Source organism: Trematomus bernacchii, unplaced genomic scaffold (genome assembly GCF_902827165.1).
Source record: "Trematomus bernacchii unplaced genomic scaffold, fTreBer1.1, whole genome shotgun sequence".
Lineage (NCBI taxonomy): Eukaryota > Metazoa > Chordata > Actinopteri > Perciformes > Nototheniidae > Trematomus > Trematomus bernacchii.
This window is the reverse complement of record NW_022987732.1, coordinates 642275-665960: the sequence shown is the minus strand read 5'-3', so window position 1 is coordinate 665960 and position 23686 is coordinate 642275. Positions and strand designations below refer to the sequence as shown.

At 40.8% G+C, this 23686-nt stretch overlaps 1 protein-coding gene across 1 annotated transcript in view; it reads left to right on the top strand.

Moving 5' to 3' along the window:
• Nucleotides 1-21217, top strand: part of ncapd2 (non-SMC condensin I complex, subunit D2) — a 41389-nt gene extending 20172 nt beyond the window's left edge. Inside the window, exons 21-32 of the mRNA XM_034145702.1 lie at nt 204-419; nt 955-1112; nt 3648-3759; nt 5704-5827; nt 6248-6403; nt 12646-12823; nt 12908-13002; nt 14333-14413; nt 17754-17937; nt 18149-18317; nt 18643-18783; nt 20925-21217. Coding sequence (XP_034001593.1) covers nt 204-419; nt 955-1112; nt 3648-3759; nt 5704-5827; nt 6248-6403; nt 12646-12823; nt 12908-13002; nt 14333-14413; nt 17754-17937; nt 18149-18317; nt 18643-18783; nt 20925-21007 — 1697 coding nt within the window. The 3' untranslated portion in view covers nt 21008-21217. The remainder of the gene's footprint in view (nt 1-203; nt 420-954; nt 1113-3647; nt 3760-5703; nt 5828-6247; nt 6404-12645; nt 12824-12907; nt 13003-14332; nt 14414-17753; nt 17938-18148; nt 18318-18642; nt 18784-20924) is intronic.
• Nucleotides 21218-23686: the final 2469 nt, after the last annotated feature.

The window sequence follows — 23686 nt, the reverse complement described above, 5'->3', positions numbered from 1 at the left end:
TATCTGTTTTCTCCGCTCACTGCTATCTGTTTTCTCCGCTCACTGCTATCTGTTTTCTCCGCTCACTGCTATCTGTTTTCTCCGCTCACTGCTATCTGTTTTCTCCGCTCACTGCTATCTGTTTTCTCCGCTCACTTCTCTCTGTTTTCTCCGCTCACTGCTATCTGTTTTCTCCGCTCACTTCTCTCTCTTGTTGTTTGCAGGTGTGGTGATGGAGGACCCTCACTGGCAGAGCTTCATGGAGCAGGCGGTGCGTCTCCTCTACTTCCTGGCTGAGTCTCCGGACCAGCTGTGCTCCCGGCTGCTGCAGCGCTGCGCTCGCCTCTTACTGGATCAGATTGCAGAGGGTGCCGAACTCAACAAGGAAGCTAGCCAGAATCAAGACGTAGCGCAAGAGTCCAATGAGCAAGGTGAACAAGGTGAGTCGCCCGTTACCAAATGTATTTTTACTTTATTGATGTTAAAACTAAATGAACAAAAAAAATGTGTATTGCAGTACGGAGAGCTAACTGTTTTTAAGTTCATTTTGAATATACAACACTGTAATTGGAAATGTTTGGTTCATGCCAGTTGGAAATATCCAACGCAGCCACCCATGCAATCAATTCTTCAAACACTATAATACTCATAATATTGAAACCTAATCTTAAGTTGCAACTGTAGAGAAATACTGGCCTCAAATAGAATCATTATATGCATTAAAACGTAATAAAAAAGCATGAAACTATCTGGTGCAGTTCTAATGGAAACACACCTATTGACCTGGTCTAACCTGTCCAGCACACTCTTAAAAATAACTTCCCTAAAACCTGAGGTCTTCACCAACGCGGAGTTGTTTTTAAATCGTTTTAAAGTGTTGATGTAAAGCACTTTGAATTGCCTCTCTGTCTGAAACTGTGCTATATAAATAAACGTACCTTACCATAATCACGTGTGTGTGTGTGTGTCCTGCAGTGAACTGTGTGTGTCTGGCGCAGCTGCTGGCTCTGTGTGGCAGCATAGCGTTCTGGCAGGTGTCTCACCTGGAGAGCAGCGTGAGCACCGAGCTGAGAAGGAGGCGAGAGACGGAGGAGAGGGCGGAGAAAGAGAAGGGCCCCTCCAGCAAAGCCAAGGTAATGAGGCAGAGTTAAACGCTTGACTTATGTTCAACACCTTTTCAGCACCAACAGTTATTCAAGGACAATTCCCTTGGAGTTAAAGGTGGGGTAGGTAAGTTTGAGAAACTGTCTCGAGATACACTTTTTGTTATATTCCATGGAATGCTCTTAACATCCCGATAGCAATGAATATCTTAAGTGCTTTGACAAAAAATCCATAAAAAAATGTCATCTGTGGAAGCTGTAGTACTGTAAAAAGCACGACCAATCATCTGAGCCGGCCCGGCTAAAATAACTGGATGGCCTACCTGCCTGTCAGCCTTCCATCTGTGCACAAACTTATCTCGTGCCCTCATTGGTCATGTGTGCGTTCGTGTGTGTTGGAGGAGGGGCTCTGTAAGGAAGTGGCAGATTTTCTCCGGTTGTGTATTTTCAAATTCTCGCGCACTTGAGCTGGTTTCTCCGAAATTACCTACCCCACCTTTAATTGGTACATTAAGTGGAGATAAGATTGTGATTATTATTCACAATACATTTTTAGTTTGTCACTTGGTGGAGTGTTCATCAATTTTAATGTGTGAATGTCAAGCACTGCACTTAGACTCAAATGGTTAATTAATTAACAAAACACAGAGTTAATTTTCTTTTAATCAACTAATCACCTTAATACCGTTTTTCTAACAGAAATACCCAAATGTTAAATGGTTCCAGCTTCTGATGATTTGCTGCTTTTCAATGTGTCTTAATTTCTTTGTTTGTGTATTTAATCTATAGATGTATATATTCCATACTGTTATTAATATAATTCATGTTTATTTATAATTTTAGTTAATGTGCAATGCCATGTTAACATGCTGCTGTAACAAAAAATAAACCCAATTTAGCTTCAATAAGTCATCTCTAAACTAATTAAAGATATTGCCTGGATAAAAGAAACAATATAATTGTTTGGCTCTGCAGGGTTTTGATGGCTGCTTTTCACAATTTTATGACATTTTATAGTCAAAACAATGAATCTGTTGATCAACAAAAGAGTCAGTTTGAGCCTAATTTCAGTTTTTACTTGATTATTAAAAAGTGCTTCTGTCAATGAACAGTGAAGCGAAAACAGCCCCCTGTGTGGCGAGAAATCATGAAGACAATCCTGAGTCTCGGCAGGGTTTTTAGACGAGATGAATTTTAGTGACAGTCAGATGAGTGATGGCTCATAACTGTTCAGCACATCAGGGAACAGGGAAATAAACATCCCTAATTAGCATTACACATTTTTGTAAATTATTCTAGATCCTAATCAAAAGAGAAACGGATGGCAAATCATTTTTATGTCACTGCCACATGGTGTTCAATGCGAGCATGGGGGATATGAAATGAGTTTCCATTGGTGTTTTGATATATTTCTTCTGTGAAATCAGTATCTTTTGGAGACAAATTTTAATGGCAGTGTTTTCAAGGTTGAAGTGTCACTATGGGAATCTTTAAGGAGTGCAATTTGTTTGAATGATTGCACCATCATTGGAGTATACATGAGTAACACATGCGTCACTTCCGGGCAAAAAGTACGGCTCCGCCCACTTTTGGGGGGAAACAAAGCTGTCATTTGAATGGCGGTCAATACAAATTCTGAAGTTTTTGCCGATCAGAAATGTAAGAAAACCGTGGATTTTTGGATCTTCAAAGAGCCCGATTACGATGGCCAGACAGGCAAACAATTACATTAAATCATTGGAAATCAACGCTCGGGCTCGATATATGGTTAAATATAGCAGTAGGCGATCGATGTCCATAGATGAGAGTAACATCTACGTCACTTTACGGCCCCGCCCACTTTTGGGGGAAACCAACGCTGTCATTTGAATGGCGATCAAGCCTGAAGCCACAGAGCTCTACTTTTACTGTCCTTTGTTCTCAGAGGAAGTACAGAAACACTGAACTCTGGATTTGTTTGAGGTGCAATAAACGACACCGCAGCTTTTTGGCATGATACAACTATTATTTTCCGCCTCGCTCATGAGAGTAACAGCTGGCGAAATTACAGCCTCGCCTACTGATTTTAATTTAACCATATAGCGAGCCCGATAGTCGATTTCCAATGATTGAATGTAATTGTTTGCCTGTCTGGCCATCGTAATCGGGCTCTTTGAAGATCCAAAAATTCACGATTTTCTTACATTTCTTATCGGATTGGCAAAAACTTCCAGAACTTGTATTGACCGCCGTTCAAATGACAGCTTTGTTTTCCCCCAAAAGTGGGCGGGGCTGTAATTTTCGCCCGGAAGTGACGTAGTTGTTACACTCATCTACACTATAAGTCAGAAAGTTCCCTTCTAGGTATAAGTTATTATGGAGAAGTGGCTGTTTTTTTATATACAACATTTCAACACGAGGCCAATCAAAGTGCTTTAAAAAAAAAAAAAAAAAAAAAAAAACACTAAAGCATTTAGATATAGTGCAACACATCTAGATAAAATTACATTAAAAATCAGTCATTCAAAAGCCAAGAGAATACTATCAGAACCATCTTAAGTAATTGACTGTTTTCTGTTTTTCCAGCAACAAGCAGCCAATGACAGCGCCATGGAGGAGGAGCTGGGGCTGGGAGCATCTGCTGAAGACACCGAGGCTGAACTCATCAGGAAGATCTGCGAGACTGAATTACTGGCAGGTAATAAAAACCTCCACGTTAGTTCCTTCACATCGATTTCATTTGTTTAACTCCGGGGGTCTTAAAAAGTATTAAAAGTTGATAAATCAATTTAGCCAAAATGAAGGCTATTAAAAAGTATTAAACGGCATTTCCCAAGGTATTACATTTTGTAGCTAGTTTTCAATAAGGATATAAATTGTCCAAAGAGGTTGTATTCTACAGTCTGCCTGAATGTAATCATTGCGTACGTGTGTAGTGTGATTCTGTGGAGTTTATTTATGGCATCCCGTTGGATTTGACGTCATCTGAACAGGACATCGCACGCTCACTGCTTGATAGCGCGCGAAGGTCCGTTTACGCCGGTTGTTAAACAACATCGTTATGGGGAAATGCAAGTTTGCGTCCAAATGGTTGGAAGATAAGGAGGAAGGACAATCAATACTGTATATAGTCAATGTGAGGAAAAATGTATGGAAAGGGTCTTAAAAAAGGTCTTAAAAGGTCTTACATTTGACTTCAGGATTCCTGCATATACCCTGTTCTTAATTTTTCAATCAACAGATGTATAATAACTAATGATCGTGTGTACGAGGCTCACTGGCAGTGAATGTAGGGGATTACTTTAGTCGTTATTTAAAAAATGCTCTCTTTGTACATACAATCAGTGAGAACCATGCATATATTTTGCTTTCCATTTCTAAATGACAAACACTGATTATGCATTTTCGAAACACAATAAAAAGATTTTGATCTGACAAATGCATAACACGCACAAATGCATAGAAGAAATAGATCACAGTACTCCTCATTTACAGTCCATTTTTTCACAGCATTGATTACAGATCTCTGCTTTAGTCCTTAGACCAGGGATGGGCAACTTGGACGGTGGTGGGGGCCACATCATTTATGTACTGGCCACCAGGGGGCCGCAGATTCACTTGGAACACACACACAAATTCCATGTATTGTATGTAATTATTAACAAATATACTAAGTCTGACATCTTCATTGACATTTTACAATCTTTCAGGGAACATCCTGTAATAAGCTCACTAAACAAATATCAGTTCACAGAAATGTTATTTAATTTAAGTGGCATGTTTGTATTGAACAGGTTATTTAACAGTGGAATTAAACTATTGGAAAGCACGGAAAATGTGTGTGCATTAGGATGAACCATTAAGATGACCTAAACATGAAGTCATGAACACTCACCAGACATTAGTTGTCTAACTTGAACCTAAGACACTTGTAGCCTGTCTCTGCTGACGCACAATAAGGGGAATGTCAACAGACACCTGTCAACCCGCACTCTGCTGTTCCTCAGCGCCGCTCCCCCTCCCTCCCGCTGAAATTATGAATGAACAGCGTATAGTAATCATAGATAACACGGCAGGGTCCGTGACAGTTTGTTTTCATCTGATTTCAAATAAACAAAGTCTTGGTTTTTAGAATATTAAACTTGTTTCGCCAAATTCAGATGATAAATACAACCTTTAAGCTTGTAAAGGCATAATTACAAGCGGTAACTTAACGTCACAGCAGGCATAACAACAGCCGGTGTTTCTTACTCACAAGAAACACAAACGCGTCACAGATTATTTTTGCGGTATTTGGCTGCCGAACGAAATCATGTACGCAGCTCGCGACGTAACTAGGAGTCTAGTGGACGGTGTCAGTACTACAAGGCCGCCATTTCCCCATCCCTGCCTTAGACAGTAAGTCAGTCTTTCCATAGTATACATTTATTCTACAACGAGTCCAGGAGTGTTACTTTTTAACCGGTACTTGCGATGGCCTTTTAACCTGCAAGTATCAGGATTTTAAAAAAAACGATGGAGATCTTCCTTTCCAATTATACTATGTGGAATCAAGCCCAGGTAGTCTCATAGCTTTTTAATAATGTCACCATGTATTTATTCAAGCCTTGTCTCCCCCTCCTCTTCCTCTCTGTGTGTTTAGAGGAGAACCTGCTGTGTGCGTTTCTTCCCCTGCTGGTGAGGGTCTGCAGCTCCCCGGGACGATACTCCCACCCGCAGCTCACCACCGCTTCCTGCCTGGCTCTCTCTCAGTACATGATGATCAGGTAAAGCATTGATCATTCCCCTGTTCTTATTATATTCATATGAAACGGGTAGCTAAATAACAGAAACACAAGGCAAGTCAATACTCTTCACAGAAACATAAGTAGTATTTATTTGTGTGACTATTGTATTAGAATGCACCTGTTTTAAGAGTATAACTAATGAACAGGCAGCTGAGCATGTATGCATAGCTGGGATAAAAGGGAATGGCTGATTATTTAAATCAGCTTTTAAGATATTTGGTTATAGTCTGCAAAATATGATGGCATCCTTATTATTCTATAAATCAAACGCATCTCTCTTTCGTACTGTTTGCAAAGATGCAGAAAGAATATACATTATTACTTGTTAGTACTTGAACATCATAAAGTGTAAATGATCAGGATAACTTTTAATGCTGTGATTTCTGTCTCTGTAATCAGCCCTTCGGTGTGTGAGGAGAACATCCGTCTGATGTTCACGGTGCTGGAGCGCTCCACCCTCCCGGTGGTCAGAGCCAACACCATCATCGCCCTGGGAGACCTCATCGTCCGCTTCCCCAACATACTGGAGCCCTGGACACAGAACCTCTACGCCAGGTAATAAATAAATGACAAGTTCACTTAAAATCAGCCGAGTGAATGAGTTTGTCACGGTAGCAGCTCGTGTTCATCACCGCCCCCTCACTTATCAGATAATCTTCCACTTAGACGCACTTAATCACAATATCCTGTTGTTTCCCCCCCCCTACATTACAAGGATAGCCAATTATTTTTGTTTTTAAATATATTTTATTACATTTTTCAAATGCAACGCAGAACACAATAGCTCAGACATGACAAGTAAGATGTTTCAGTAAGAGTAAAAAAACACACAGTATAGGGATTAGTGCTGCAACAAACGACTAATTTGATAATCGATTAATGAAACGATGAATCGACTATTCGGACTATTATGCCTTGCACAATTTCTCAAACGCTCTTATTTAGCCATCAACTTTTAGATTTAGCTTGAGGTTGTTTTAGGCATGTGGAAACTAACAATGAAGACAATAAAGATGAATACTTAATTTAATAATATATGTATTTTTGAATCAACTAAACAAATTGTGAACAAAATGAACATAGCTTTTTATTTAAATAATATTTCACATCAAAAGAAACAACAATGTTTTAATAAATCGTATTAAATAATGTGATGACAGAACTGTAAACAGAATAGCTGAAACTTTAACAAAATAAATAACTCGGTTACCTCTAATCATTAACTCATGTTTGTATCATTGAGTTAACTCCGTGTGTTGCTGCTAGCATACATAACAGCTGACGTGGAAACGTTACTCGTGGACGGGGCTACAGAGCCACTAGAAAGACAGTCGAACCCGGTGCATTTCTCCGTCTGAATGTGGAGCACTTTTGCTAAATGTTCAGACAAATTGCTCGTGTTCCCGCCCTTTAGGGCTGTGCGATTATGGCAAAAATCATAATCACGATTATTTTGGTCAATAATTTATATCACGATTATTAAATACGATTATTCATTGACTTCCATTTATTGAACTTTAAAACAAATACAAATAATAATTTGAACAGTATCTTTTTAACTGTTGGTTACCCTGAACGTGTAATTCAACTGAAAAACAAATACAAAAATAAATGAAATATTTACATTTAAATAATGTAAAAATAATAAATACCAATAAACAAGATCAACAAATATTTTGGAGCACACTTCCACAAGCTACTAAACATATATAAATATGATAAATAAAAAATAAATTAGACCAAAATTAATTAGATCAAATATGTCACAACCTAGCAAAGCTAAATAATTGTTTTTTTCGATTATGTTGTTTTCGTAATTGTGTCAGGCCAAAATCGTAATTGCGATTAAAATACGATTAATTGCACAGCCCTTACATGCTTACACGCTGCTGCATGTAGCAGCTGCGTGCGTGTAAACTGCCCCGCCCCCTCGCACACAGACGGGGGAGAGGGATCTCTCGTCTGGATTGGAGAGATCGAAAATACATCAGACGCATTTTTTTGTCTTTTAGCGTATTAGAAACGGAGTTGGCGACACTAAAACTGCAATATAATGTTTATGTTGCAGCAGGAAAAACTAAGGGCTGTGCTGGTTGCATAGTCTGACCGCTGCAGGAAGGAAAGACCTGCGGTATCTCTCCGTGAGACAGCAGTATATTTTATAATATACAGTTATTTCACAACTCAAGTCCAGTAGCGTTGTAGCTTGGACAGCCAATACTTGACGTACAGTTGAGTGGGTGTAAAATATGTTTCCTCTCAGAACACCATCTCAGTTCACCATCTTCCTCTCAGCCACTGAAGGGTTGCTGCTGTCACAATGCTCCACTGAGCCACATGATGGGAAAAGTTTCTTCTTTCCATCACTACTTCTTTAATGGGGGGGAAACAAACTTTGAGATGATCCATGTTCGTAAACTCTGATGACAAGATACACTTAAATAATTCTGCAAATTCATCACATTTCCTTATTACCCACTGTCTGTCTTCAGCCCCTTCACAAACGTGTGCATAAGGAAGTGTTTCTATCCAGTTAAAGCAGATGTATGATGTCTGGTTTCCACGAGCAGATGACTCATGTGGAGTTGGGTACCACTTGCATTACAACTGATACCCAACAGCACTTATTTATATATTATACTCTCTGTATTAACAAAAGTACTCTGTTCAACAAACGTTTCCTCTTTCCATCACCACTTTTTAAAAGTTACGTTGAGATTATCTATGTTAGTAAACTCTGATGTCAAGATGCACTCAAATAATTCTGAAAATGTTTCCTAGTTACCCACAGTCTGTGTTCACCCCCATCATAAGCTGCTTTCAATTAATTTACTACTATTTAACAGCTATAAAGTTATAATTTCATTGTATAGCACCCTATTGATTGTATGTTTCTTACTGGAGCTTGACTGGAAAAACAGTAGTAGGACAGTTCTTAGTTCTGTAGACAACTGACTGATATTTTGATATTTGGTCAATGCACACATTTTTTTCCGTCCATTTTGATTTGGTTAGTTTTGTCTTAAGTGTCGGTCTAGGTATAATCTCTTGACTGTTGAGTAGGGATGCTCCGATCGGTGCTCTCTCGGGAGAGCCGATCGCATGACGTAAAATACATGACACTTTTCTTTGTGCGCGGCAAAACAAGCTCGCCAAAATGGCTTCACCAGTCTGGCAGTATTTTAAGGTGTCCGAAAATGACAATAAAATAGCGGTATGCAACGCGTGTGAAGCAGAAATCCTGCAGCTCCACCCGCTGTGACGGACCGGTGAGCGAAACACACACTAAGAGTTAGACCTTACACACTTGGCTATTTTATCTACCTCTGGAACAAGCTAAACTAGTTATACATATATATATTCTTCACTGTCGGGTCACTCAGTCATTACTGGATCAGTGAGCTGCATGAGACGATACTGACAGGCTGTCAGGAGAGAGAGGGAGGGAGAGAGAGGAAAAGAGAGCACTTCCGCTCATTTCTCCCGTGTTATTATCCAAAGTTAATGTAAACTTGAATAATGGACTTCATTTGAATGTAATAATTATGTTGGTTGTTGTTTGTGGAATCGCCAGTGAATGAGCCCCATTAACTGAGTTTTAAACATCACTTTAAATGGAAGATCCCCATAGGCCCCGCCCACTCGATCGAATCGGTATTGGCCGATACTGATTCCGGCGATCGGCCCCAAAATTGGCGATCAGAGCATCCCTACTGTTGAGAATACCTATATTAAACACAACTGGTACCTGTATTGTATATTAGTACACTACAGCACTTTTTTTTTTTGCTACTTTACTCTTTGTCATAACAGAAAACTAGTGTTCAGTTTAAGTTTTCTCCTAATCTCAAAACGATTTTTAATGGAGCGAACAAACACACTTTGAGATCATCTTTTGTATACTGACCTAAGCGGTTGCCATGGAAACTGACCTGTGCTAAATGGCCAGTAGATGAAACCCGCCCCCGACACGCGTGACCCGGGGTGGATCCCGTGACCGCCTCAGACGAGGGACACTTTTAGACAAGGAACAGCCTAATTACTAGTGTTTTGCGTATTGTGAGTTGAATCAATGACTAGTGTGTTGTAATTATACAGAGCGGTTGGCTGAGCGGGAGGGAGTAATTTGGGGTGAAGGCGAAGGGTCTTACAAAGGTTTACTCTAGTAGGTACGCTTTCATTTGTAAAACCCTTAATGGTTTCTGCATGTTTTCCTGTAGCTGAAGTTTCCGTGTTTGATGAAGTGTGGTTTTAATTATAACGGTTGATGATGCTCGTGTAAAACATTCTGTTCCCTCATAATGCTGCTCCGCCCTCCTTGTGTTTTCTACCTGATAAGCATGTCATAATGTTCCCTAATTGTCTCCCACACACACCAACACCTCCACTCTTCTGCAGGCTGCTGCCCTGGAGCCTCCTGATAAGCGCATTAAGAATTAATTACCCGTTGCCAACTCGCGCGTTGGCATTAGAAAGTGTTATGAACGAGTGTCTGATCATCTGCCAGGAGTCGTGCTCTCTGGCATAAAGGAGAAATGGTTAATGAGTTTCTTTTGTGCTCTGGTTTGGGGTGAGGGTAAATCTAAATTGTTCTCAGAGAGCGATCAGATTGCTCCGCTACAGCCTGTCCAACTCCATTGTATTCAGCCGAGGCTCTGACAGTTGATAGGTTTCACTAACTTTCTGCTTAAAAACCAATTCTTTATAGAAAGCTTAATCATCGAGGACTGGGAAGTTACAACTGCACAGGTTGCAACAGTTTTTAGTTTGTCCACCTACTACAATGCGTTTGTTTGCAGACATTCATGGTGCCATTACGGACTTTGCTGATCCCCCGACTTTACCTTAAAGGTGGGGTAGGTAATTCACTTCAGAAACACTTTTTGTTATATTCCATGGAATGCTCTTAACATCCCGATAGCAATGAATACATTAAATGCTTTGACAATAAATACATAAATATCATCTGTGGAAGCCGTAATACTGTAAAAAGCACGACCAATCATCTGAGCCGGCCCGGCTAAAATAACTGGATGGCCTACCTGCCTGTCAGCCTTCCATCTGTGCACAAACTTATCTCGTGCCCTCATTGGTCATGTGCGCGTCCGTGTGTGTTGGAGGAGGGGCTCTGTAAGGAAGTCTGAAGGAAGGGGCAGATTTTTTTCGGCTGCGTACTTTCAAATTCTAGCGCACTCGAGCTGGTTTCTCCATTCTTACCTATCCTACCTTTTAATTGCCACAAAATGTCAACTTTTCCAATATTGGATTAATTTTCTTTATGAAGACAATAAAGAGACTGCAGGTTAGCTGGCTGTGGCTCAGGAGGTAAAGTGGTTATCTGCCAATCAGAAGGTCTGTGGTTTATATCCCATCCCCTGCAGTCAACATTTAGCCCCTTGTATGACTGCCTCTGCATGAATGTGTGTATGGGTGCATGCTAAAACGTCCTTTAAGGGGTCCTATTTGAAAAGCGCAATTATAAATAAAGTGAATTTATCCTTTATTGCACTTCATATAACACTAGCTGTTAATAGATTAACATGCCGTGTGTAAGAGAAAAAAGATGGGTCTAAATGTGAGTTATTTGAGACATAATGAGAACAGTCACGACTTCTCGAGAATCATTTACTTAAGATAAAGTAACCAGGACAACAAGTTACAATTTTTGGACTAGATTGTAGATTATACTGTACTAGACATTTCAGACAATGTCCAGACCTTTAGTCATCGTAAACTTGTCAAAAAAACGGATGTGGTAGAACTAGGGATGGGTACCGAGCCCCGGTATTAAAGGAGCCTCGGGGCTGAATTATTAAAGACCGTGGTACCGTTAAGCTCCAACGTTATCGGTCTTTTTATCGGTACTGGAGACATTTATAAAAAAAAAAAAAAAAAAAAAAAAGTCATATGTATTATTGCTACACAAACATTATATTGCAGTTTTAGTGTCGCCAACTCCGTTTCTAATACGCAATAAGACAAAAAAATGCGTCTGATGTATTTTCGATCTTTCCAATCCAGACGAGAGATCTCTCTCCCGTCTGTGTGCGAGGGGGCGGGGCAGTTTACACACACGCAGCTGCTACATGCAACACACACACGGCTGCTACATCTACATGCATGCAACACACACAGGGCGGAGAGAACTAAGCGCTAAAACATGTGGTTAAACTTTACCCGTCTCAATGTGGACAATGCTCATTGCCAAAAGTGCAATAAAAGTTTAGCATGTAAGGGCGGTAACACGAGCAATTTGTCTAAACATTTAGCAAAAGTGCACCACATTCAGACGGAGAAATGCACCGTTCGACTGTCTTTCTAGTCGCTCTAGCCCCATCCACGAGTAACGTTTCCACATCAGGTATGTTATGTATACCTTAATCTTCCTCCAGAAGAACCGTTAGGCCTTTTGCAGCATACCTGTATGCCCCACCTGTGTTGCTCTGTACCACTGTCTTTTATCCCAGAGGATGTATCATAATGACTTTGTTGATGCAACCTCATAGTTTTGAATTACAATTTATTTTAAATATGTGATTGGCACTGATATGCATGTTCTCCTTGTGTTGTCAGGGTCTTAAAGCGACCACAAAGTCATTGCATTTCAACTATTTCTTTGTATGTTTTAAACCCCTTCTAAGAATCAAAGTTAAGTTCTGGGGGAAATTCACCTCGTTAGTATTTATAGTTTTGGACAAACTGTTAAATTAGGAGGCTATCACTCATAGTAAGAGAAGCTGATTAAGAAAGCTTCACATCAGATGTCTCGTGTCATGTCTTCCTCCTCTCCTCCTCAGGCTCAGTGACGAGGTTCCCTCCGTGCGGCAGACAGCGGTGACAGTCCTCACCCAGCTGGTGCTCAAGGATGTGCTCAAGGTCAAAGGTCAAGTCAGCGAGGTGGCCGTGCTGCTAATTGACCCCGACACTCACATCTGCAGCCTCGCCCTCAACTTCTTCAATGAGCTGGCATCCAAGGTACACACACACACACACACACACACACACACAGTCAGAATGGAGTAATTGGGAGGGTTTTTAACTCGTTGTGTTTCCCTTCAGGACAACGCCATCTACAACCTGCTGCCAGACATCATTAGCCGCCTGTCTGACCCCGAGAGAGGCATGAGCTCCGAGGACTTCAACACCATCATGAAGTGAGTTACAGCCGTTCAGGGTCGACTCATCACAATCACAGTATTATCTCAAATACTAGAATTTTTTGAATTGGAGAAACTTGTTGTGACAGTTGCTCCATTTGAGAATAAAATTAAAAGATATAACATTTATATATACATAAAAAGTTAAAGTGCAATGAGAATATACAATAAAACAATTTTTTGTAAACATAAGAAGTTTAAGTACAAATGTGCAATAATAAGAAGGTAAATTAGAATACAGATATTAGGGCTGCACAATATTGGAAAAAACTGACATTGCGATATTTTCTTCCCCTGCGATATGAAAAAAATACAGGAATTGAAGAAAAGACTGTTTTTATTTTTGTCCGCAGACCATCCTTTCTTGAACTTGAATGCTATACAATTGGTCTTTTTTTTTTAACGATATTTAACCGGATGAAGGATTTTAGTCACGGACGCCTGGATCTTAAGTTATCAGAGCAACAAGCTGAGCTAGCTCGGTTATCCTGCTGTGATCTGATCAAGAATGGTTGTGATTGTGGTTTGCTGTGCATGCAGAGCCTGCATGTCACTCAAGTACCCCTGACATGAGAGCCGCGCAAGTTTTCCTTTTGTAGCAAGCAGCTAAATAATTGTAACATGACGTGTTTGAGTTCATTTGCCTACTTAATATCGCACGTCCTAAAAAAAAAAATTCGCATTGCGCGATTATCGTCACAACACGATATATCTCGTAGCCCTAACAGATATTCATATTATCATGAATATAAATACAAATATGCTAAATTTTTAAATGGAGCAAAAATGGATATAAACGTAACAATTGATTACTTTTCCCAAAAATGTATAAATTAAATTTGTAATAACATTTTGAAATAAACGTAGCAATTTAAAGTAAAAATGTAATTAAGTAAATAAAATTGAAATAATTGTTTTAAATAAACATACGAAGAAGAGAGAAATCCAATACGATGAAATATATATTCAGGAAAATGATGTATATAAATAAATATAGGAGGTTAAAGTAAAAATGTGCCAATAACAAAATGGACTACACATATTTATATTGTCGTGAAAATGTACAAGAAAATGGAATCAAAAATAATATATACTCAATATTAACATAAGAAATAAAAATGTGCACAAGTATTAATAATATATTAAGGATAACCATCAAATCATTGCTCGTAATGTGCTTATTTTCTCCTTCGTCCACTGAGGAGTTGTCCACACTCAGCAGGACGAGGGGAAATCATGACGTGTTTAAAAAGTTTTCAGGGGAAACTTGACAGCTTTTCTATTTTGAGATGTTTGTTTAACGCTGTATTGTTTTCTGTGTCTTCAGACAGCTCTTCTCCTACATCACCAAGGAGAGGCAGACCGAGTCTCTGGTAGAGAAACTGTGTCAGCGCTTCAGGACGGCCAAGTGAGTAAACCTCTCCTCCTCCTCCTCTCCTCCCATCTCTGTCTGCCTGCAGCATTTCATTTGAGCACGATGCAGGAAGGGATGTGACGGTAATTAGTGGGTGTCTTCAGCGTGTTGGGAAGACTTGACCATTAAAGCGTGATTCAGAAATGACGGTCAGCCCCCACGTCTTCTTTCCCGTCAAAGTGCCGCCTCTCCTTTTGGGCTTGGACCTTCTGACCCATAGAGAAAACCCCTCCAAATAAACGTAATATTCCCATTCTTGTTTTGATAAGCAGTATGAACACATTCGTTAAAGTGTCCTAGTTAGTTTTCTATCCTACAAAATGAATTGGCTGCGACTGCTTTTAGCACACTGAATGTAACATCATTAAACATAGGGATGCTCCGATCGCCAATTTTGGGGCCGATCGCCGGAATCAGTATCGGCCGATCCGAGTGGGCGGGGCCTAAGGGGGTCTTCCATTTAAAGTGATGTTTAAAACTCAGTTAATGGGACTCAGTTAATGGGGCTCATTCACTGGCGCTTCCACAAACAACCAACATAATTATTACATTAAAATGAAGTACATTATTCAAGTTTACATTAACTTTGGATAATAACACGGGAGAAATGAGCCGAAGCGTTCTCTCTCTCTCTCTCTCTCTCTCCTGACAGCCCGTCAGTATCGTCTCATGCAGCTCACTGATCCAGTAATGACTGAGTGACCCGACAGTGAAGAATAAATATATGTATAACTGGTTTAGCTTGTTCCAGAGGTAGATAAAATAGGTAAGTGTGTTAGGTCTAACTCTTAGTGAGTGTTTTGCTCCGCTCACCGGTCCGTCACAGCGGGTGGAGCTGCAGGATTTCTGCTTCACACACTCTTTTTCGGACACCATAAAATACTGCCAGACTGGTGAAGCCATTTTGTCAAGCTTGTTTTGCCGCGCACAGAGAAAAGTGTCATGTGATCGGCTCTCGCGATCGGCAGAGTGAATATCGGCCGATGTCGATCGGCAGAGAGTGAATCTCCCTAATTAAATATCTTCTAGCACAATAATCTAAAATGACCTTGTTTCCAGTTCAAGCACTACCCTTAAAAGCAGCAATTCTGTTACCAAACTGTAGTCTTATTTATTTGTATAATTTGCCCTTCAGTTAAAGTCCTTATGTTGATCTGTAGAACTTTAATTTTGCTGCGGTAAATGGTAATGGACTGTACTTACATAGCGCTTTATCAGGTCTTTTCCACCTCAAATGAACTCAGTCCTTGATTTATTTACACCTACTTGAAGACGGTTTCAAAGTCACCTTCAGAGAACTACCTCCAACAACAGACATAACTAATATATTGACTTTTTATATATTTACCTAATTTTAAATCAAAAAAGGATGCAGGATTTAGAAATACTTTCGGCTCAAAATGCTACTTTTCCAGGTCTGTCTGAAAGTCTAATATTCTAGTTTCAAGACCTTTACTGACTATCTGTCCAATCTTTGAAACTGTTGGTTTATAAAACACTAGATGGTTCAGGGCAAAAATTAATTTCTAATCTGCTCCGTGATGAACCACCCAGGCCTCTCGTATCACAGCATTACATTTTTGTTGCGCCACGTATCAGAGACTAACTCCCTATTAAATATCTGGTTCATCTCTCAAAAAGATTGAAGCCCCTCAATAAGAACAGTTGGCCACTGCCGTCATGTAGTCAAACACTTTGGATTTCTTTATTATATCTGGCACTGGCTTGTCGCTTTTATCCTACAGGGTGTCCGCGGGGTCTTAAAAAGTATTAAAAGTTGATGAATCAATTTAGCGAAAATTAACTTTAAAAAGTATTAAACGGCATTTTCCAAGGTATTACATTTTGTAGCTAGTTTTCAATAAGTATATAAATTGTCCAAAGAGGTTGTATTCTACAGTCTGCCTGAATGTAATCATGGCGTAGGTGTGTAGTGTGATTCTGTGTAGTTTATTTATGGCATCCCGTTGGATTTGACGTCATCTGAACAGGACATCGCACGCTCACTGCTTGATAGCGCGCGAAGGTCCGTTTACGCCGGTTGTTAAACAACATCGTTATGGGGAAATGCAAGTCTGCGTCCAAATGGTTGGAAGATAAGGAGGAACGACAATCAATACTGTATATAGTAAATGTGAGGTCAAGTGTGTCGCCAAGGTAACCGGTTAAAACTCAAAGTGGCGATGAGGTCTTAAAATGTATGGAAAGGGTCTTAAAAAAGGTCTTAAAAGGTTTTACATTTGACTTCAGGATTCCTGCATATACCCTGTCCTAGTATCTTACTCTATTTTAACAGATTTTTTTTTATTTATAAGAAAACACTTGTTCAGATATGATCTACAAATAGACGTACTTCTTGTGCACCTTGACATCCTCTTCTCTCACTTTGTCATGGAAACCGTCTTCCCGTGTATTTGAGGAACGTAGATGGAGCAATTGGCCGGGCTTCAGTCTGCCTCTGACTCACGCTCCATCCATACTTCTCTCTAAGGACATTTTACATTACACAATGGCAAAGTGAATTTAGATACGAGGGTCCTGGGAAATGAGATTTGGAACAAATGCCAGAGCCGAAGCCATATTTATGAGTAATGCGGTTTTTATGTTGAGGATCTGGAATTTCGATGCATTTCACATGCAGTTAGTAATCAGGTTAAAGGTCCCCTATTATACTGTTTTTCATCAATATATTACAGGTCTCAGATATATACTGAACCTGTCTCTGATTGGCTCCAAACACCAAACAGATCATTGCAGCATCCCATAATCCCCTCTGTTTCAGCCCTGTTTCAAAAGTGCTGATTCTCTGTCTGTTACTTTAGATGAAAATAAGGAGCCCCTCCCCACGCCCCTCAGAGATATTTGGTTAAAAAGAACTCAATGGTGCTCTAGGAGAAGATTCAGGTGATAAGGGGGGGGGGGGGGGGGGGTTACCTTGGTTGGTGATTGACTAATGGTTACACAAGCCAAAACATCGTTATGACATCATTAGCCGCTTTCACACCAAGTACTTTGCCGTACTTAGTGCCAGCACTTAGTGCCCCCAGGGAACTTAGTACAGATCGTGTTCACACCGGAATAAGTTCCCTGAGGGAAGATTACGCAAATGAGCCGCTGACGTCACTTCGGTTTTCTGCTTTGGGTTTACTGGCAGGCCGCAAACAACTTCACGGTGTATACTGCCGCCCGAAGTCCCCGGAGTTGGGGACTGGCTTCAGTAGAAGCTGCTGGGACAGCTTTATGTATAAAAGACATGAAAAAGTGGATTTTGCATAATAGGTGACCTTTAATTTTCCACGTCTCTCTTGTGCCCCCCCCTCCCCCCCCCCCTCAGGACGGAGCGGCAGTGGTGCGACCTGGCCGTGTCTCTGTCTCTGCTCTCCATGTGTGAGCGCGGCTTCAAGAGGCTGCAGGAGTGCTGGGAGTGTTACAGCGACAAGCTGACGGAGCCCGGCGTCTACCAGCCGCTGCTCTCCATCATCGCCAAGCTACGGCGCGGAGCCAAAGCCCTGTTCAAGGTGCGTCACACACATTATGGGTTCAATGAATGCACACCATGTGAACAGCATTTTGTGAGCCATGTTCAATGGAAAGAAGTTGCAAAAGAGATGTGCAAAATATATTCAGAGCCTTGAATATATTTTTGAACGTCTTCTCTTGCAACTTCTCGACATTTCCAGCTCAGTTTGATGTCATGTCCTTGTTTACTGATACGTTTGTTTCCTCCAGGCCCAGGTGGACGAGTTTGAGAAGCGTCTGACTGCAGTTCACACGCGGGGGCTGGAGAACGTGGAGAGTCCCGAGATGGACGAGGAGAACCAGAGGGAAGGAGGACCCTCTGACAAGACGGTCAATCGAAAAGCTGCAGCCGCCAGGGGCCGGCAGAGGTCAAAGAGAGGTCAGTGCTCATGGGGTTTCACTTTCAGGGGCTACCAATCAGAAGGTCGGTGGATGGATCCCCAACCCTTGCCTCGACATGTCAATGTGTCCTTGGGCAAGATACTTAACACCAAAATGCTCCCGATGGTGTGTCAGTATGTGAATGCATTTGGCTCTTTGTGATACAGCCTGTGTGTGAATGCTGATTTGTAAACGTAAAAGCACTTTGAGGCGTCGCTATGACTGGAAAAGGTTTCTATAAACGCAGTCCATTTTCCATGTACGATGTGCATGTATACAGATCTTTATGTGACAATTTGATTTTGCTTCCCGTTTTGTTTTAGGTCAAGCGAAGCCCTCGGTTTCCAGCCAATGCGACGACAGCTTTGTGACGCCTCGGAAATCTCGCAAGTCCAAGAAACCTGCGATCACCTTCAGCAGTGATGAAGAGGAGGAGGAGGAGGAAGAGGATGAGGATGATGAGGGTGAGTGGTCTTCCTCTTTAGCAACACATTTTGTATGGAATGTAAGAATCACATTTATTTAAAGGGGACCTATCATGCAAAATGCACTTTGTGATGTCTTTTTATACATGCATACGTGTCCCCGGTGCGTCGGGGAACTCACGCAGCGTCAGAAAATAAAACCCTCTCTTTTCCTCCGTACCCAAATCTTTTAAAAACGGGTGTACAAGAGCGGATACAGATTTCCATCCGCACTGACGTGTCCATCCGTGGTGACGTCGGCGGACCCACAGAAACAATGCCTGACGTGATTTGGACGTCTTTGTTTACATTAGCAAGCATCGCTAACACTCAGAGCTAACCTGTATTGAAGAGCACATGTGTTTTTAAAAAGCAGGAAATAAAAAAAGAACTCGCCTTGTGATAAACCTGCAAGAGAAAAAGCATTTGAGCTCCATACTGTTTCAGAAATAATCCTTGACGTTGTTTAAACAGGATGGCGTTTTATCACAGCAGAATTTATCTCCGGTAGAATTCTGATCAGGCATTAGCTCCGCCTCCCCTTCTTTCTTTTGTTTCAAGCTAAGGACCCAAGATCCGCGTTTCTCTAACAGGGCTGCAAAAGAGGGGTTTGAGCAGCATGAGGCATGGCTACAATGGGTGATCTGTTTGGTATTTTGAAAAAAAAGCTTTGTATAGGTATGGCCCTACAATATATTTTTCAGATATAGCATGATAGGTCCACTTTAAGGGAGAAACCACCCATTTGAGGTATTATGGCAATATTTCTCTCTGGGTTTGGCCTACGAAATGTCAAAATATCCTTTATGATCCATTGAGTTGTACAATATTAGAGTTGACTTTAGTATTTCGGTTCATGTCTTACTTTGGATCAATACAACGAAGTTCAGAGTTTGTGGAGCACCTGACTGAACTCCAAGAGGATTAAAGACTTTTAAAAGTGAGCTGAGCATCAAAGCAGCACCACTCCCAGATCTGGAGATATGTCTGATGGATTTAATAAAAAAACTACTTCAAAGGATGAAATGCTTCTCCAAACTACAAGTCAAGAATGTGTCAAAATAATATGTGGATACATTTTAACCCTTAGATGCATAAGTGGGTCTTCTTTGACCCGGTGAGGTGGTTTTCTTGAAGTATCTTTGTAATTACATTTTTTTTTATCATTTCATATTCCAGCTATTCCTCAAAAAACATATTTGGATATCATGCCATTCATTTTAAGAAATTGTAGTTTTTGTATTTCTACCCCAAGCTTCCATAAGTGGGTCAAAAATGACCCGCATGTATTTCCTATGGGATCCTCTGGGAACCTTTGATTCTTATCACCTGTTGCTGTCAGGAATATATTCACTGCAGACCACACAGACTACATCACAAGTGACACCTCTCAGGAAGATTATTTTACACAGCAAGATCTGATACCTGTCAGTATGATAATAATAATAATAATACATTATATTTGTATAGGGCTTTTCAAGGACTCAAAATCGCTTTACAATACAAGGGAAGGTTAGGGTGGGGGGGGGGGGTATAGGACTATCAAACTTGATCAACCGACATGGATTGATGGGGGGTGGGCTATGAGTAGACAGAGGAGAAGAGATGAGTTTTGAAAAGGGACTGGAATACTGTGAGGGTCTCAGAATAGCGGAGATCTTTGCATCAATATGTTCAAAACGGGTTTTTTCAAAATGTAAAAAATGTCTAAAAATGTAATATCAAATATTTCTAGTGTGAACCAAAATATAATACTAAATATTATAAAAGTGATTTTTTCTGAACCAAAATGGCATAAGAACACATATTATTCTAATACGGGTCCTTTTTGACCCACTGATGGAAGAGGGTCCAGTCACTCGTGCATCTGAGGGTTAACCAGCCGAGCTACTAGCGTTGCATGAGTCAAGTTTCTTTGATACCTATCCCACCAAAAGGAGTGCAAACTACCAACTTTGTGCAATAATATATATATTATGACATATTGTTTGAACATTTTTCAAAAAGGGAAGAGAAGCACCTGGTTTCATAAGTGAATCGAGTCCTACCTTGAAGTGGAAATTCCTTTAAAGTCAATGATTGGTTTCTGACAACACCCCATGCATTATTCTGCTTCTAATCTACATGTATTTGTCCCTCAGATGCTGTGATGGCAGAGAGTGAGACTCCCAAAGTGACGACTCCCATCGCCCGCACCTCCCGACGCACCCGCCTCAGAAACTGATCTGTCTTTTTATCGTTTCGTCTTATTTCTGTGTCTCCGTTTCCTTTTTAATCTTTTAGCATTTTAAAGCATTTTTACAGTTTTTTTTTTTTTTTAATCTTGTTGTACTTTCTTTTGTTTCTAAGATATTGGCACTACACTTTTGTAGACTCTTGATGTGAAATCATGCCTTTTTTTTAATAAACTTTGTTCTGGTTTTGATACAAACTCCACGGCTGTCTGTCTCTCTTTGAGCTGCATCACTCCGAGGGTCCGCTGTCAAGTGAATTTACAGCGTCTTTGCACACCGCTCTGAGTGTCTGCTTGTAACGTGTGTTTGGACGGCGCAGTTTAATGGCTTGTCACAGCTTGCCCGGACAGTATTACTGCCCTCCATGCTTCTCCTCATCATTGCCCTCCAGTTTAGTTTCTTACTGCATGTTCTTTCATATCAGGTTGAATCCACCGTGTTCCTCACCAGTGATCCTGCCTGCTTGTTTATTTACAATCCTTTTCTTTCCACATGTTCTGTCCGCCTCTGTTTGTCTGTAATCAATCGCTTTTGTGTATCAGCCTTCGCTCTTTTCTCCTTCCTTCTCCTCCTTTCCCTACTGTTCCTCTCTTCACTGACATCACACACATGGAGGTTTAACTGCCCTCCCTTTCTCCTCAATGCATATCTCCTTCACGCCTACTCCCTCTCCCACACATTGTCCTCTCCTAAAAGATGAGGGGTGCATTTTTCTGTGTGATTGATACGTTATGTAAAGACACTCGTCGACAACAGGCTAACTGTGTGATTGCAGCAGCACTTAGGTTTGTATCTTTATTTGAGTGAAACGTATCAGTGGGTGCCAAGTGCAAAAACAACCATTTATTACAACTTTATTCAGCGCTTTACAAAGCAGAATTCTGTTTGTGCAGATGTGGAAACATCACACATTGTGCTCAACAAAGCTGCTTTAAAGAGGCCATATTGTGCTTTTTGGTTTTCCCTTTCCTGTATTGTTTTTGAGCTATAAAAACTGGTTTCCAAAGGCTTAAATCCAGCACGGGCATAATGAGAAAAATAAAGCACTTTTGAACATGAGGGGCCCCATTATGCTAATTTACAAGTTTCATAATTATATTTTGTGACATGTCTCCATGCTTTAATGTTCAAAAAGCTCTTTATTTTTCTCATACTGCCTGTGCTGCAGCACCTCTTTTCACCCTCTGTCTGAAACCAGAGCCCAGTCTGCTCTGATTGGTTAGCTGGTCAGCGCTTTTGTGATTGGTCACCCGCTTAGAGGTGTCCCGTCCCTTAGCCTATCACGTACAATGTGCACTAGCCAACAGAAGTAAAAGTGTTACATAGTGATGTCACTGTTAGGTTTGTAAAAAAAGGAGTCCAATGGAACCGTTCAGACGGGGGGAGTGTGTGGGAGAGAAACTCCCTCTGGAGGAAACTTGGGTATTTTAGCCTTAGCAGACCATTTACATGCACAAAAACGTATATAACACACTTCACTATAGGGTAAACTCAAAAGCATAAGGCCGTTTTAAAGCATGTTAACATGTCACACAGTAGAGCAGGGGTGGGGAACCTCCGGCCTCCGGGCCGTGTACGGACCGCGAGACCATTTGATACGGCCCTCGAGGTAATTTATAAACACACACAAAAAAAATAAAGAAATCTAGACCGCAAAATAATTAAACAAGCGAGTGCCTGTTTTTCCTGGCCAAGGTCAGGGTCCTTGAACACAACACGAGCCTAACGTGTCATCACGTCTCGTCTGAAAGGGGTGTAGTTCTGACGGAGAGCACCAGAACGCCCTCCGGCACTTCACAAATTACACCCATAAGGAGCCGGTACACATGCCGCAGTTTTTGCGTGGCTGTGTCTATAGTTGTAAGCCCGCTGGCGATCTGTTCATCTGACATACTGATCATACAGTCAATAACTTTGTTGTTATTAGCATCTGGTTAGCTAGCTATGCTAACGAATATATGAAGCTTTTTCTCCAACCAGTGAGGTAAAGGCACATCTTTATATGATCATTATAGTTATAAAAAAATAAGAGAATAAAGTAAACGGGTATAAAATACTATATGACAGTAAAAAAAAGTTGTTATTAATAAACAAGAATACAGTTTAAAAGGAGAGTGATTTGTAAAATATCCATAAAGAAAAAGAAATCTGCTTCCAGTTCTGTTTCATATGGGTGTTGAGAGATGTATCCATAGATCTCTTCATGTTGCTCTCAAAGTGCACCAGATTGATGCTTTTAACTTCAACATTTAAAAAAAAAATCTTCCCGGGGGAGCTAGCCCCCCGGACCCCCCTAGAGGAGGTTAGGTCCCCCCCCCACTTAAATCATGTTCACATGGATAGGAAACTAAATACATTTGCACACATCTTGTGTCCATATCTCTCTGTTTTGGTGGTCATGCCACAACCGTGCACGTGCATGCATGCGCGAGTCATGGTAAGATATCTGGATTAAGAGGTTGCTTTTTCTTTGCACAGCATGAAAGAAAGGCCAAATGAATGGGCTGTGATTTTAGTATTTTTAAGCAGAGGTTGAGTTCAATCATTTGTACGGCCCTCGGAGGATGTTGTGAAAATTGAAATGGCCCTTGAGAGGAAAAAGGTTCCCCACCCCTGCGGTAGAGCCACAAAATACAGATATGAACCTGAAAAGGAACATAATGGAGCCC